The sequence below is a fragment of the Oncorhynchus masou genome, chromosome 11, assembly GCF_036934945.1.
Source record: "Oncorhynchus masou masou isolate Uvic2021 chromosome 11, UVic_Omas_1.1, whole genome shotgun sequence".
Taxonomy (NCBI): domain Eukaryota; kingdom Metazoa; phylum Chordata; class Actinopteri; order Salmoniformes; family Salmonidae; genus Oncorhynchus; species Oncorhynchus masou.
The window spans coordinates 31,014,729-31,032,327 of record NC_088222.1 but is presented as its reverse complement, the minus strand read 5'-3'; the positions used below and the strand labels follow the sequence as shown (position 1 = coordinate 31,032,327).

The 17,599-nt window shown below is 40.8% G+C and overlaps 1 protein-coding gene across 1 annotated transcript in view; it reads right to left on the bottom strand.

Moving 5' to 3' along the window:
• LOC135548512 (phospholipase D2-like) overlaps positions 1-17,286 on the bottom strand; it is a 31,948-nt gene extending 14,662 nt beyond the window's left edge. The window contains exons 1-8 of the mRNA XM_064978199.1: positions 17,132-17,286; positions 13,387-13,540; positions 13,107-13,237; positions 10,998-11,140; positions 10,734-10,827; positions 2,796-2,861; positions 2,637-2,695; positions 2,258-2,503 (exon numbers count right to left, since the gene is read on the bottom strand). Coding sequence (XP_064834271.1) covers positions 2,258-2,503; positions 2,637-2,695; positions 2,796-2,861; positions 10,734-10,827; positions 10,998-11,140; positions 13,107-13,237; positions 13,387-13,528 — 881 coding nt within the window. The 5' untranslated portion in view covers positions 13,529-13,540; positions 17,132-17,286. The remainder of the gene's footprint in view (positions 1-2,257; positions 2,504-2,636; positions 2,696-2,795; positions 2,862-10,733; positions 10,828-10,997; positions 11,141-13,106; positions 13,238-13,386; positions 13,541-17,131) is intronic.
• Positions 17,287-17,599: the final 313 nt, after the last annotated feature.

The following is a 17,599-nucleotide window of genomic DNA, read 5'->3' as shown; positions in this document are numbered from 1 at the left end:
AGTTTAAATAATGTTTTATACATCAGTTGAGACTATAAGCTAAAATATGAGATCCTAAACATAGCATGAAAGTGTATCATTTTAGATGTGTGGGCTAATATAGTCAACATATTTGCTTTGGGGTAAGTTATGCCAATGGCCATGGGGTAAATGGAGCCAATCTCCACCATACCCCATACACATTATCATCACATTTAGTCAGTTTCGTGCATAATATGCATAGTATTTTTGCAATGTGTCCTGTATGAACTCAAGAAGCATATTTTAGTGTTACATAGCAGACATCTTCATGCCCCCTGTATACACACATAAAACAAGCAGGGGTCTGGCCCCCCTTGAGATTCTGGAGAGAGCAGCGAAGGAAGAAGTCCATTTGAGCAGCAGCAAGGGATGAAAAAAATAGACTGAATGACACTGAAGACGTTCAATGAAAAAAACCAAAATGAACATGTCCCTGTGCGAATGAGGCTACGATAGAGTAGCAGAGGCACACAAGGTCTTATCTGACGACATGGAGTCTGAGCTTCCTAAACATATCAAGAATCTTGCGGGTCAGTTTTATGGGTTTTGTAGCCTCAAATGCAGAGAACTTGCCTACTAATTGACACATTGAAACATCCCTGTCCCAGACAACTGGTCAAGAAATGGAAGGTTAAGTGATATTGAACAGAAAGATCTATATCTGAATGTAGGCATACATTTAAGATATACAATACACCACATTAATTAATTAAATGTTGACCTATCAGCACCATTACCCACTGTCACAGGACACCATCAACCACTTTACCCCAAGATGACTCAACCTACCCCAAGTTGTGCCAAGAGACCACTTTTTTTGGACAAGCTATGTTTTCAAAACTGTTATGTTTATATGAATTCAGATTTTTTTCCAGGGATACACAACATCCTGAAATATATGTAGATATCTTTGTGAGAAATAATACTGTATGTGACACATTCCAGAAATCTATGTGTATGTTGCACGTCACTACTACACAGGAGAGGCATTTTAACGTTTATTTACATTTTTTTTATCAAAATAAGTTCTGGGGGAGAAATGCCTTCTTGAACATGTGGACTGTCATTTGCCTTAATAACAAATGTGTATGCCATCTGTAAATAAATCAAATTAAAATAAGAAATTACAAGCCTAGTTGGTTTAACAACGAAAAAAGACAGGAACCTTCCTGCTAGCCATGATTGGCTGAGATAATGAATGGGCTGGATTGGTCTCCCATGTAGTATTCTTCTGTTTATAACACAAGTTGCTCATTATGTGTAGATAATACTTTCTACCAAGGATTTTTTTGAAAGATATCATGAAGAACTGAAAAAGTGTTACTACTGCTCAGTGGGAAGAAGTTGTGATGGACTACCATTTGCATTGCTAGTTATAGCCTAATGTTAGCTAGTTAGCTAACATTGAACCTAGTTGGGATTAAGGGTCTAAACAAAAGACTCCACTATGCAAGTAATCATTTCACTGTACTGTTTACACCTTCAGTATCCTGTGCATGTGACAAATAAACTTAGATTTAATTTAATTTAGTGTGTGTTTACCAGAGATGGTAACGAGAAGAACAACATGACCTGAACCAAAGTCAGAATAGGATATAGGCCAAGGACTAGATAAAGTATATTTATACTCATACTTTTTTCTACTACTTTTACCACTTTCAGTCTTAATCTTTGGTTGTTTACTACAATACCTTACTCACTCTGTTAAGTACATGGCCTCACACGTGAATCCTTAAGATGGGCGGGGCTAAGGCTTATATGGGTGATAACGATGCTGAATGGGTGAAGAAAAATAAGAGCTCTCCAGTTGGTGTCACAACATTTTCTCAAAAGTAGTGTTACAAGTTTATCAACTTTCAAAGCAGAATTACTTTCCCATTGTTCCTCTACTGCAGTGTATGATATACAATGTTCAATCTCTGAGTCTCTACTTTTATCCAATGTAAAAAAACAAATTCAAATTTTGCTACATAGGACCGAATCAAGGAGGTGGGTCACATACTGTATTCCCCTTGACACAGTGACGCCGAATGTAAAAAAAAAATCTCCATTTACCACACTCTCCTCTTCCTTCCTGCCTGCACGAATACACACACAGCTAGGGATTGACTCATAAATAAACAATTAGGTATACAAATGTGTACTTCACAAGTGTGATCTGTATTTGAGTGTACACTTTATGGGTGTGTCTGCCTACAAATAGATAATAATATTTTGGACACCACTGTGGACTTACCTGGTGAAGTTCTGAATACAGACCCCATACTTGGTATCAGTGTATGCACGGCCCACTTGAACTTTGAACTCTGGGTCAAAGACCAGTACAAAGCAGACGACCCCGTTTTCTCGGTTCATATAGAGCAGGAAGGAATCCTTGACCACCAGCCAGCGCTTTGACCAGCGGAAACAGAACTGGTGATGACCAATACAGTTCAGCCCCTGGATACGATGACCTCCTGACCTTTTGAAGATGGAACCTTCCCTGAAATACAATGACATCACTAACATTGCTCACACGGACAGAGAATTAGTCACATTAAAATATACTGAATCACACTCACTCTCACTTTCTCGTATACCATCACACACTCTCATAGACAATTATTATTGCTTACAGGCCTTTGGGTCCAAGCTCACTGACAAAAGAGAGAGCACTGACATCAAGGAATTCCAGCTGGAATCAGAACAAGACAGACAGTGATGACAGCTCATCCTGACACTGAATGAAAATTGGTGTGTGTGTGTGTGTGTGTGTGTGTGTCATCTTCACTCACCATGCCGTGGAAGTTCTTACAAAATGAATTCTCCAGAAGGCCATTTAGATATTCTTCAAGGTATTTCTACAACAGAGAAATCAGAAATCAGGACTGATAGCCTACTAGCCCGCAGGGGGTTCTGAGAAGGAAAAAAGTATATACATACAGTTGAAGTCTGAAGTTTACATACACCTTAGCCAAATACATATAACTCAGTTTTTCACAATTCCTGACTTTAATCCTTGTAAAAATTCCCTTTCTGAGGTCAGTTAGCATCACCACTTTATTTTAAGAATGTAAAATGTCAAAATAATAGTAGAGAGAATGATTTATTCCAGCTGTTATTTCTTTCATCACATTCCCAGTGGGTCAGAAGTTTACATACACTTAATTAGTATTTGGTAACATTGCCTTTACATTGTTTAACTTGGGTCAAACGTTTCAGGTAGCCTTCCACAAGCTTCCCACAGTAAATTGGGTGAATTCTGGCCCATTCCTTCAGACAGAGCTGATTTAACTAAGTCAGGTTTGTAGGCCTCCTTGCTGGCACACACTTTTTCAGTTCTGCCCACATATTTTCTATAGGATTGAGGTCAGGGCTTTGTGATGGCCACTCCAATACCTTGACTTTGTTGTCCTTAAGCCATTTTGCCACAACTTTGGAAGTATGCTTGGGGTCATTGTCCATTTGGAAGACCCATTTGCGACCAAGATTTAACTTCCTGACTGATGTCTTGAGATGTTGCTTCAATATATCCACATACATTTCCTCCCTCATGATGCCATCTATTTTGTGAAGTGCACCAGTCCCTCCTGCAGCAAAGCACCCCCACAACATGATGCTGCTGCCCTCGTGCTTGCCGGTTTGGATGGGAGTTCTTCGGCTTGCAAGCCTCCCCCTTTTTCCTCCAAACATAATGATGATCATTATGGCCAAACAGTTCTATTTTTGTTTCATCTGACCAGAGGACATTTCTACAAAAAGTATGATCTTTGTCCCCATGTGCAGTTGCAAACCGTAGTCAGGCTTTTTTTATGGCGGTTTTGGAGCAGTGGCTTCTTCTTTGCTGAGCGACCTTTCAGGTTATGTCGATATAGGACATGTTCTTCTGTGGATATAGATACTTTTGGATCTGTTTCCTCCAGCATCTTCACAAGGTCCTTTGCTGTTGTTCTGGAATTGACTTGCACTTTTCACGCCAAAGTACGTTCATCTCTAGGAGACAGAACGCTTCTCCTTCCTGACTGGTATGACGTCTGCGTGGTCCCATGGTGTTTATACTTGTGTACTATTGTTTGTACAGATGAACGTGGTACCTTCAGGCATTTGGAAATTGCTCTCAAGGATGAACCAGACTTGTTGAGGTCTGCACTTTTTTTTCTGAGGTCTTGGCTGATTTCTTTAGATTTTCCCATGATGTCATGCAGAATCACTGAGTTTGAAGGTAGGCCTTGAAATACATCCACAGGTACACCTCCAATTGACTCAAATGATGTCAATTAGCCTATCAGAAGCTTCTAAAGCCATGACATAATTTTCTGGAATTTTCCAAGTGTTTAAAGGCACAGTCAACTTAGTGTATGTAAACTTCTGACCCACTGGAATTGTGACACAGTGAATGATAAGTGAAATAATCTGTCTGTCAACAATTGTTGGAAAAATTACTTGAGTCATGCACAAAGTAGATGTCCTAACCGACTTGCCAAAACTATAGTTTGTTAACAAGAAATTGAAAAATTAGTTTTAATGATGAAGTCAAGGATCGATAGGATGGTCAGTTGTACGAGGGTATGTTTGGCAGCATGAGTGAGGCTTTGTTGTGAAATAGGAAGCCGATTCTAGATTTCATTTTGGATTGGAGATGCTTAAGTTCTTATGGCTGCAGGGGCAGTATTGAGTAGCTTGGATGAAAGGTGCCCAGAGTAAACGGCCTGCTCCTCAGTCCCAGTTGCTAATATATGCATAGTATTAGTACATTTGGATAGAAAACACTCTGAAGTTTCTAAAACTGTTTGAATGATGTCTGTGAGTATAACAGAACCCATATGGCAGGCAAAAACCTGAGAAAATGTTTGTAGTTTTTGAACTCAGCCCTATCGAATACACAGTGGGATATGGTTCAAGTTGCTTCCTGGGGCTTCCACTAGATGTCAACAGTCTTTAGAAACTTGAATGAGGCTTCCACTGTGATGTGGGGCCGGATGAGAGCTCTTTGAGTCAGTGGTCTGGCAGAGAGCCAGGTCCTGGTCACGCGCATTTCACATGAGAGCGACCTGCGTTCCATGGCATTTCTACAGACAATGGAATTCTCCTGTTGGAACGTTATTGAACATTTATGATAAAAACATCCTAAAGATTGATTCTATACTTAGTTTGAAATGTTTCTACGACCTGTAATATAACTTTTTGAACTTTTTGTCCGACGTTCGATTGGACCTGCACGAGCGTTTGGATTTGTGTACTAAACGCCCTAACAAAAGTAGCTACTTGAACATAAATAATAGACATTGTCGAACAAATCAAACATTTATTGTGAGACTAGGATGCCTGGGGGTGCATTCTGATGAAGATCATTAAAGGTAAGGGAATATTTATAATGTTATTTCTGATTTCTGTTGACTCCAACATGGCGGATTAAAAAACAAATTCTGAGCGCCGTTCTCAGATTATTGCATGGTTTGCTTTTTCCCTAAAGCTTTTTTGAAATCTGACACAGCGGTTGCATTAAGGAGAGGTATATCTATAATTCCATGTGAAACACTTGTATTTTCATCAACATTTATGATGAGTATTTCTGTTAAATTGTTGTGGCTATGCAAAATCACTGGATGTTTTTGGAACTAGTGAATGTAACGCGCCAATGTAAACTCCGATTTTTTAAAATAAATATGTCCTTTATCAAACAAAACATGTATTGTGTAACATGAAGTCCTATGAGTGTCATCTGATGAAGGTCATCAAAGGTTAGTGATTCATTTTATCTCTATTTGTGCTTTTTGTGACTCCACTCTTTGGCTGGAAAAATGGCTGTGTGTGTTTTTGTGACTTGGCTCTGTCCGAACATAATCGTTCACAGTGTCCTATTTGAAATCGGACACTGTGGTGGGATTAACAACAAGATTACCTTTAAAACGGTATAAGATACATGTATGTTTGAGGAATTTTAATGAGATTTCTGTTGTTTTGAATTTGGCGCCCTGCACTTTCACTGGCTGTTGTCATATCGATCCCATTAATGTGAGTCTGGAAGGAGAGTTTACAGTCTAACCAGACACCTAGGTATTTGTAGTTGTCCATATATTCTAGGTCAGAACCATCCAGAGTAATTATACTAGTCAGGCGGGAGGGTGCGGGCAGCAATCGGTTAGCACTTAGTTTTACTAGCATTTAAAAGCAGTTGGAGGCCACGGAAGGAGTGTTGTATGGCATTGAAGCTCGTTTAGAGGTTTGTTAGCACAGTGTCCAAAGAAGGGCTAAATGTATACAGAATGGTGTCGTCTGCGTAGTGGTGAATCAGAGAATCACCAGCAGAAAGAGCGACATCAGATATATACAGAGAAAAGAATCCTGAATCCTGTGGCACCCCCATAGAGACTGCCACACTGAACTCTGTCTGCAAAGTAGTTGGTGAACCAGGCGAGGCAGTCATTAGAAAAACCAAAGCTATTGAGTCTGCCAATAAGAATGCTGTGATTGACAGAGTCGAAAGCCTTGGCCAGGTCGATGAAGACAGCTGCACAGTACTGTCTTTTATCGATGGCAGTTATGATATCGTTTAGGACCTTGAGCGTGGCTGAGGTGCACCCATGACCAGCTCAGAAACCAGATTGCATAGTGGAGAAGGTACAGTGGGATTCGAAATGGTCGGTGATCTGTTTCTTAACTTGGCTTTCAAAGATTTTAGAAAGGTCAGGCAGGATGTATATCGGTCTGTAACAGTTTGGGTCTAGAGTGTCTCCCCCGTTGGAGAGGGGGATGACCGTGGCAGCTATCCAATCTTTGGGGATCTCAGACGATACGAAAGAGAGGTTGAATTGGCTAGTAAACAACAATTTCGGAGGGTGATTTTAGAACTAGAGGGTGCCGATTGTCTAGCCCAGCTAACTTGTAGGGATCCATATTTTGCAGTTCTTTTAGAACATCAGCTGTCTGGTTTTGGGTGAAGGAGAAGCAGGAGGGGGGGGGGGGGTCACGTAATACGGTCACGGTAACAGTCCTATGAGCGATCTCTTAATAACTAATTCTCCATGGACTTCACAGTGTCCCAAAGCTTTTTGGAATTAGTGCTACAGGAAGCAAATTTCTGTTTGAAAAAGCTAGCCTTAGCTTTCCTAACTGCCTGAGTATATTGGTTCCTGACTTCCCTGAAAAGTTGTATATCACGGGGGCTATCCGATGCTAATGCAGAACGTCACAGGATGTTTTTGTGCTGGTCAAGGGGTCAAGTCTGGGGTGAACCAAGGGCTATATCTGTTCTTAGTTCTACATTTTTTGAATGGGGCATGTTTATTTAAGATGGAGAAGAAAGCACTTTTGAAGAGCAACCAGGCACTCTCTACTAACGGGATGAGGTCAATCCTTCCAGGATACCCGGGCCAGGTCGATTAGAATGGCCTGCTCGCTGAATTGTTTTAGGGAGAGGTTGACAGTATTGATGGGTGGTCATTTGACCGCGGACCCTGTACGCACGCAGGCAATGAGGCTGTGATCGCTGAGATCCTGGTTGAAGACATCAGAGGTGTATTTAGAAGGCAGGTTGGTCAGGATGATATCTAAGAGGGTGCCCATGGTTACGGATTTAGGGATGTACCTGGTAGGTTCCTTGAAGATTTGTGTGAGATTGAGGGCATCTAGCTTAGATTGTAGGACGGCCGGGGTGTTAAGCATGTCCCAGTTTAGGTCACCTAACAGTACAAACTTACAAACTTATATCATCATTGGTTAACCTATTTTCAACATAGACAAACCTTTTATAAGATATGTTCTATTTGTACCTCTATTTGAACATCAGATCTTCAACGTTATATTCACTATCATTATCCCAGGATAATTGATCTACCTACAGCTATCCATTTGGTCTCCCATCCAGGGTTTAACTAATCCCAGTCCTGCTTAGCTATGACATGTGTCACTACTACCATGTAGTCTATTTCAGAAGAACAGAAAAGCATATTCTGGATTGTCTTTATGCTAGGCCCTAATCTGACTCTGCCATTGGGCTGTGGGCTACACTAGTTCATTTAGCAGACAAGATTTGCTTAGAATTCCGTGGCATTATTTTATATTGTTTTATAGTATGAAGAATACAATTGAACATAGCTGGAAAAAAAATAGAAAGGATATTTTCTCCAAATGATTTCAGGGAGTGCATACATGCGGCTATTCTGTGTTGAGCGTTGTGATAAAAATGTTGGGCTATATGTTTTGATTTTTAATACATTCTAAGGCTGCATGATGTGACTCTAATGATGATTTGAAAAAGGTTGCATGAAAGGCATGAGCTCTGCGTTGTTGTTGTTTGCACAGGATGTACACACGTCATCAGTCTCTCATTCACAATTTCACAAGCACTTGATAATGCCTTGAATTTACCGGCTGCATACCCTTTGTGTGGCCGTAATTCCCCCTAAAAAGAATCCATGCCTTTTGCGGCCAGTGGCCATTGTGCCCTTGGGCTGAATATAACAATTATAAGTCCCTTCTCCCGGCTGCACCTCTCACTCACATGGCTCTCAGTCAAGTGATCGGGTCTTTCTCACTGGCTGGAAGTGAAGACAGACATATTGGGGATGCAACTGCACGCATCCTTATCCAATTTCGAGGTGCATATTGAAGATATTGGAAGAACTGTCCACATTTACTTTTTGTCAGCCAACAAGATGAGTAGGCCTAACGAACAGCAAAAGCACTAGCCTATGTCAATCTACTATCCCCCATAGTACAAAGGTTTACCTATTCTATTCTGTGCGAGAATTAAATATTCCATAGTCCGACAGAACACCATTATCCAAAGTAACCACAAATATGATTATGCATATAATGCTTTTATTATAAAAGTGCATTTTTATGTTGAAAATTATCTTCCCCAAACTTGAAACTCACGCGCTGCGTATGCATGCCAGTTAGGCTCTACAGCCGTTGGAAACCGGCTTAAATTTGAAGAAGTTATTTGGTCACTTTAGTTGTGATACAAACTTTACGAAAACATATATTCCAATGTGCTAGGCTACATTAGGTGTGTGACTATGATTTGAAAAAGTCACAAAAAAAGTGATTATATACAATTCCCAAGTGATAAGCTAATATTGTTACCCATCACACTATTCTTGATTTAATCTTGTCTTTACATATACTCAATAATATATGTGTGAAATGTGTTTTGATTTAGAATGGACCATTTTCATGCAGCTGTCTCAAAACTGGGGCACCGGGGGGAAAACAATACGTCAGCTATACAATTAAATAGCGAATGAAGGACACTTTTCCACTGGTTAATTTTCATGCCAGCCAGGTAGACTATACTCCTGTTTTAAAGAGAAGCAATGTGCTCAATATTAGGAAGGCTGAGAAATAAATATACTAGACCTAAATGTACACATGGAATTTGACTGCCATCATGACTCGTGACCGCCAGTGTGGCGGTAATACGGTCATGGTAACAGTCCTATGAGCGATCTCTTAATAACTAAATAGATTCCCTGTTGCTATTGACGTCATTCCAAAGGTTCAGTTCAACAAAGAAAAATAAAATGTAACCATACTTTATAAGTCATATATCATCAATATTTAGGCCTGTATAGCATTTGCAAAGTCATCAACAACTATCGTTTCAATTCAACTCAGGGTTCAACTAAATATAGACAGTACATATAGGCCTAGGGTTTAAAGCTTTGGTTGTTTTTAAATTGTATCTTCAAGTTGTTAATTAATATGCTGGATTCATGTCTCCATCTCAACCAAAAAATCTATGTTAAAGAATAGGACTAAATCAAACAAACTTTAAATAGACTTTAATTAAGGATTGATTTGATTTAGTGCTATTATTTAACTTCGATTCTTGGAATACAAAATATAAATTATTCATTTGTAGACAAACTGGAATTAAAGCCAGACTAAGTCAGTGGAACAAAAGATACAAACTAATGTAACCGTTTTTATTCAACCTTAAAATGAGTAACACACCCATGGTCACATTTTGAGATTACTGTATCTATAAATGTATTATGTAATCATAGAAGGTGTGCATTGTGCATGTCCAAGATATCACGCAAAATTTGCAGGTCTGTGGAGATATTCACAATAATGCTATAATAATCTGTCTAGCATCTTGCACTACAGGTGTAGGATCACAATTTTTCTGCACAGCAGGAAATGCAAATTTGTAATATATTCATTGGCTTAAAATGTATGTAATTTCCACTTTAAAATGACAGACTTGATTTGCCCTACTGAAAAATGTATCAACCCCTACAAAAAATTCCATGAATTATAATCCACATAATAATTCACATTTCCTGTTGCTGCAAGATTATTTTCCTGCTGTAGCAAACTTCCTCAAATTAAGATCCTACATCTGTATGTACTTTTTATGTCATCTCAACTGCAAACCAGGTCATTTAGTTGTGCTATTATATGAAGCACATTTTATTCCCATTTGAACTTTGTTGTGCTTTTCAACGGTTGAAAGCAAAGTAATAACACATTGGGAATTCAACAAACTTCGGTCTGTCTTGAGTGGATGCATAAAGGTGGAAATCTCATTGATCAACATCTCAACCAAATATTACCCACATTTCCATGTTGAAATGACATGGTGTGCCCAGTGGAGTGAGCCTTTATGTGAGACTGAGTTATGTGTGGGTCTCTGTCTGCGTGTGTACCATGGTGTTTATCAGAGTCTGTCTTTGTGCATATTGTATACAGTTTGGGTGGGTCAATGAATGTAAGAGTGATACCGGTTTACTGGAGGTTTGTCTCATCCTCTCAGTGCCGTGTAGACTTGGCATCTCCTCTGTCATAGCCCTCAGCTGCGCTCTCTGGGCTGCAAATCTAAAAAGAGATATTTGAATATTCTAAAAATGTTCCTTCTTAAACTCACACAGAAATCACAACAGGCCTTCACTCTTATTTGAATTGCATCCCCTCTAAACAAATTATTCTCCACTCAGATAATGGGTTGCTTTGCATGTCTGAGCTTTGATTGGTGCTCTGAGTCTGACCTTCCCAGAGGCAGGAAGTGAGCCATCATCTTGTGCTTGTAGAGGTCACGATGCAGCTCCTGGAAGTGCTTGTACTTCCTCTTGACCGTCCAGGTGAACTTGCCATGGGTCAGCTTCACAGTGTACAGAGAGCACACACTGACCTGACAGAGAATACAGTTCATGTCATACACCTACAGTTGAAGTCAGAAGTTTACATACACTTAGGTTGGAGTCATTAAAACTCATTTTTCAACCACTCCACAAATTTCATGTTAACAAATTATAGTTTTGGCAAGTCGGTTAGGTCATCTACATTGTGCATGACACAAGTCATTTTTTCCAAAAAAAGACATTGTTTCTTATTCCAGGCATCATTCACAAGTGATAGGCTGACATTGTCACCCATCAGACTATTCTTGATGTAATCTTGTCTTTACATATACAGTTGAAGTCGGAAGTTTACATACACTTGGGTTGGAGTCATTAAAACTCGTTTTTCAACCACTCCACAAATTTATTGTTAACAAACGATAGTTTTGGCAAGTCGGTTAGGACATCTACTTTGTGCATGACTCAAGTAATTTTTCCAACAATTGTTGACAGACAGATTATTTCACTTATATTTCAATGTATCACAATTCCAGTGGGTCAGAAGTTTCCATACGCAAAGTTGACTGTGCCTTTAACAGCTTGGATAATTCCAGAAAATTATGTCATGGCTTAAGAAGCTTCTGATGGACTAATTGACATAATTTGAGTCAATTGGAGGTGTACCTGTGGATGTATTTCAAGGCCTACCTTCAAACGGTGTGTCTTTTTGCTTGACATCATGGGAAAATCTAAAGAAATCAGCCAAGACCTCAGAAAAAATGTTTTAGACCTCCACAAGTCTGGTTCATCCTTGGGAGCAATTTCCAAATGCCTGAAGGTACCACGTTCATCTGAACAAACAATAGTACACAAGTATAAACACCATGGGACCACGCAGACGTCATACCAGTCAGGAAGGAGAAGCGTTCTGTCTCAGAGAGATGAACGTACTTTGGCGTGAAAAGTGCAAATCAATTCCAGAACAACAGCAAAGGACCTTGTGAAGATGCTGGAGGAAACAGATCCAAAAGTATCTATATCCACAGAAGAACATGTCCTATATCGACATAACCTGAAAGGCCGCTCAGCAAAGAAGAAGCCACTGCTCCAAAACCGCCATAACAAAGCCAGACTACGTTTTGCAACTGCACATGGGGACAAAGATCATACTTTTTTGTAGAAATGTCCTCTGATCTGATGAAGCAAAAATAGAACTGTTTGGCCATAATGACCAACATGATGTTTGGAGGAAAAAGGGCGAGGCTTGCAAGCCGAAGAACACCATCCCAACCATGAAGCACGGGGGTAGCAGCATCATGTTGTGGGGGTGCTTTGCTGCAGGAGGGACTGGTGCACTTCACAAAATAGATGGCATCATGAGGAAGGAAATGTATGTGGATATATTGAAGCAACATCTCAAGACATCAGTCAGGCAGGAAGTTATAGCTTGGCCACAAATGGGTCTTCCAAATGGACAATGACCCAAAGCATACTTTCAACGTTGTGGCAAAATGGCTTAAGGACAACAAAGACAAGGTATTGGAGTGGCCATCACAAAGCCCTGACCTCAATCCTATAGAAAATTTGTGGGCAGAACTGAAAAAATGTGTGCGAGCAAGGAGGCCTACAAACCTGACTCAGTTACACCAGCTATGTCAGAAGGAATGGGCCAAAATTCACCCAACTTATTGTGGGAAGCTTGTGGAAGGCTACCCGAAATGTTTGACCCAAGTTAAGCAATGTAAAGGCAATGCTACCAAATACTAATTGAGTGTTAGTAAACTTCTGACCCACTGGGAATGTGATGAAAGAAATAACAGCTGAAATAAATCATTCTCTCTACTATTATTCTGACATTTCACATTCTAAAAATAAAGTGGTGATCCTAACTGACCTTAGACAGGGAATTTTTACTATTATTAAATGTCAGGAATTGTGAAAAACTGAGTTTAAATGTATTTGGCTAAGGTGTAGGTAAACGTCCGACGACAACTGTATATACACATTTACAGTTGACACACACACACACACACACACCTTGGAGCGTGTGGTGTATCTCTCAGTGCTGTCCACTCTGCATATGACCTGGGTCCCAGGCAATAATACCGGCACACCTGCCTCTTTTACATCCAGCAGATGATGGACCACCAGGAAGGGACGCTCTTCTTCTGTGTGGGGGGGGCAATCCATCATCAGAGATTAATAAAACACCACAACTGGAGTCTCTCATCAGTCTGATGTGATGTAAAGGTATTTGGATGGAGGGAATAAAAAGATGTATAGGCTATATCAACAACTTATGTCTGTGTTTCCTCACCTCCTTCCTTCATGAGACCATCTAGCTCTTCTTTGCTTAGCTCATAGTTGTCCGTGATGAAGCGCTTTGTCGTTTGGGTCTCCACCACTCCCCCCTCTGGACTGGAAGGGGTTTTGCAGCATGCTGGTGCTGGACTGGCCATGGTGGTCTATCCCTTTTATCACACAGAAAAGGAGCACTAAATATGAATCACAGTCCATCATCATAATCTTCAAGACATCTAGCTATGGTGTCCAAAAATGTAAAAGCACAGGTGTCTCAACAAAAGTGTTGTTGAAGTTTGACTAGGTTAGGACTGCTACTGCCAAAATATTTCTTCAGAGGCTACACTGTTTGCAAGATTAGTTGGAGTATTGTTTTTCTCTATGAGAGAGGGGAACGCAAACATGGTTAAATAACAGGCCAATAGTGGGACTCTACAACACTACGACAGAGTCATTTAGACTAATTTCAGGCCTGTGCCAATAAGGCAGAGAACAATTTTTCAGACACGTTATGTAGGGAGTACAGTACTGTAAAGGATACATAACACAGCTAAGTAATAAATAGTGGGAACATTGATCTATGAACTAGGAGAAACTGGGGCTTCAAGTGTGTCTAAATATAATCCTGGGACCTCTCAAGTGCCCCAGGCACCGCAGTAAACCAGACAGTTCACACCAATCAAACCACAGCAGCAAGCAGGTGTAGAGGGACTAGTGTCAACAGCTAAATATGATGTGTGCACAATGACATATGGGTGGGTACTGAGGAGCTGAAGAGGGAAAAAACAAGAGATAACAGCTTTAAACAGCAAATACAGAGAGCAATCACCGCAATCATGTGTTGGTGGTGTTTACCTGGTTTATCATCGACAGTGTGATACATAAGAAGGCTGGGACACAATGAGAGAAGAAGGGTGTGTGCAAATGCATGTGGGTTGAGGGATCCGATTGGCTGACAAGATTTGTTTCTTGGGCAACCAGGTTCCAGGTGGAACACAATCCAGAGAGAGAGGGGGGGGTGAGAGAGAGAGAGCGGGGAGAGAGAAAAAGAGAGAGAGGGGAGAGAGAGAGGGGGGAAGAGAGAGAGAGAAAGAAAGAGAGGGGAGAGAGAGAGAAAGAGAGAGAGAGAGGGAGAGAGAGAGAAAGAGAGGGGGAGAGAGAGAGAGGGGCGGAGAGAAAGAGAGAGGGGGGGAGAGAAAGAGAGAGGGGGGAGAGAAAGAGAGAGAGAAAGAGAGAGAGGGGGAGAGAGAGAGGGGAGGGGGATAGAGAGAGGGGAGGAGGAGAGAGCGAGAGGGAGAAATAGAGAGGGAGAGAGAGAGAGAGAGAGAGAGAGGAGAGAGAGAGAGAGAGAGAGGGGGGAGAGAGAGAGGGGGGGAGAGAGAGAGAGAGGTGGGAGAGAGAGAGAGGCAGACATGGCTCTCAAGAGAAGACAGGCTATGTGCTCACTGCCCACAAAATGAGGTGGAAACTGAGTTGCACTTCCTAACCTCCTGCCCAATGTATGACCATATTAGAGAGACATATTTCCCTCAGATTACACAGATCCACAAAGAATTCGAAAACAAATCCAATTTTGAAAAACTCCCATATCTACTGGGTGAAATTCCACAGTGTGCCATCAGAGCAGCAAGATTTGTGACCTGTTGCCACGAGAAAAGGGCAACCAGTGAAGAACACGCACCATTGTAAATACAACCCATATCTATGCTTATTTATTTTATCTTGTGTCCTGTACCATTTGTACATTGTAAAAACACTGTATATATATATAATATGACATTTGTAATGTCTTTATTGTTTTGAAACTTCTGTATATGTGATGTCTACTGTTAATTGTTATTGTTTATTTCACTTTATATATTATCTACCTTACTTGCTTTGGCAATGTTAACACGTGTTTCCCATGCCAATAAAGCCCCTTGAATTGAATTGAGAGAGAGAGGGGGGGGGAGAGAGTGGGGGAGAGAGGGGGAGAGAGAGAGAGAGGGAGAGAGAGGGAGGGGGGGAGAGGGGGAGAGAGAGAGGGGGGAAGAGAGAGAGTGGGGGGAGAGAGAGAGAGAGGGGAGAGAGAGGGGGGAGAGAGAGAGAGTGGGGGGAGAGAGAGAGAGGGAGAGAGAGAGAGAGGAGGGGGGGAGAGAGGGGGGAGAGAGAGAGAGGGGGAGAGAGGGAGAGAGAGGGGGGTGAGAGAGAGCGAGAGAGAGGGGTGAGAGAGAGAGAGAGAGAGAGGGGGAGAGAGAGAGGGGGGAGAGAGAGAGAGTGGGGGGAGAGAGAGAGAGGGGAGAGAGAGAGAGAGGAGGGGGGGAGAGAGAGAGGGGGGGAGGGAGAGAGAGGGGGGTGAGAGAGAGTGAGAGAGAGAAAGCATTGGCAAAATGTGCACCACCGTCTCCTACAAGTCTCTTACTATGCAGAGTATCATTTCTAAAGAAAATATGTACTTTTTACCCACATATATTTTCCCTGAAAAAGTACTAGACTTTTATCTCCCTCACCAACTTCAAACATCTGCTATCTGAGCAGCTAACCGATCGCTGCAGCTGTACATAGTCTATTGGTAAATAGCCCACCCATTTTCACCTACCTCATCCCCATACTGTTTTTATTTATTTACTTTTCTGCTCTTTTGCACACAAATATCTCTACCTGTACATGACCATCTGATCATTCCAGTGTTAATCTGCAAAATTGTAATTATTCGCCTACCTCCTCATGCCTTTTGCACACAATGTATATTAGACTCCCCTTTTTTTCTACTGTGTTATTGACTTGTTAATTGTTTACTCCATGTGTAACTCTGTGTTGTCTGTTCACAGTGCTGTGCTTTATCTTGGCCAGGTCGCAGTTGCAAATGAGAACTTGTTCTCAACTAGCCTACCTGGTTAAATAAAGGTGAAATAAATAAATAAATAAAAACTAGTTACAATTCGAATGCTCAGGCAGGACAGCAAATGGCCCAATTCACACACACCTATCAATATAGCACGTTGTCATCCCTACTGCCTCTGATCTGGCAGACTCACTAAACACAAATACTGCATTTGTAAATTATGTCTGAGTGTTGGAGTGTGCCCCTGACTATAAATAAATAAAAACAATAACATGTTGGTGTCTGGTTTGCTTAATATAAGGAGTTTGATCTATAGCATTTACTTTTTACTTTTACTCAAGTATGACAAGTTTTGACACTGTACTTAAGTACTGGGTGACTTTCACTTGAGTCATTTTCTATTAAGGTACTGTATCTTTACGTTTACTCAAGTATGTCAATTGAGTATTTTTCACACAACTGGTGGCTCCATAATTACTGTAAAACAACCAGTACTCCCATGGAACCAAAATCTATGATCAGACAGATATTTGCTTCATTTATTACATCATAATCAACACTTTCTAAAAAGGTTATATATTCTAGCTAGTTTGTCATTAAAATGACTGACTAGCTCGAAGATTTCCCCGCTTAAGCCATAATTCTTCATAGCACCTTTATAGTCTATGGAAAGTTTTTGTCATAGCCTCCACCCATCCCAGTTTCACCATTGCAGTTACAGAGTTCCCAAACATTCCAGGGAAAAAACTAAAATCTTGGCATGCGAGGGTAGGAGCAGATTTGGCAATGTCAGACAATAATGAAGGTTCCCGTTGAAATGTCGCATAGGCCCTTTGTAGCTGGCCTATTTACGTGTTGTTTAAAACAATTTCTAAATCACCGTAGTTCCCTTTAAAAAGTTAGAGGGGGTAATTTGGCAGAGGCGTATGCTACTTACTAAAGCGTTACACAGAAAACATCTGAAAGATGATGGTCAAAATCCAAATAATTCCGTATTGTTGAATCAAAAAATCAATGAACTTCTATCGTTTTTCATTCTAGTTCCTCCGTCCTAGTACACTTAACAGTAGTTTTTTTTAAGTAAAAGAGAAGAAGGAGACACGCCTGATACCGTAATCACTCTAAATGATGCACGCGTAAATGTTTCTTCTGGCTACATGGTATGTTCATGCATTATTCATGATATCATTCACCGAGACTAGATACTACTGTAGCCATAATTAGTCATAAAGGAGTTTCAATATGATACAATAGCGCGCGATTAGTTGTCCTCATAAACATTGCATTATTGTATCAACAATGTATACAAATGACATATCCATGATCACAGAAAATGTTGTATTGTGGCTGGCATAGGAGACAGCAGCGCTCCTGTTGTAGCCAGGTTGTCGGTGATTGTCAGCAC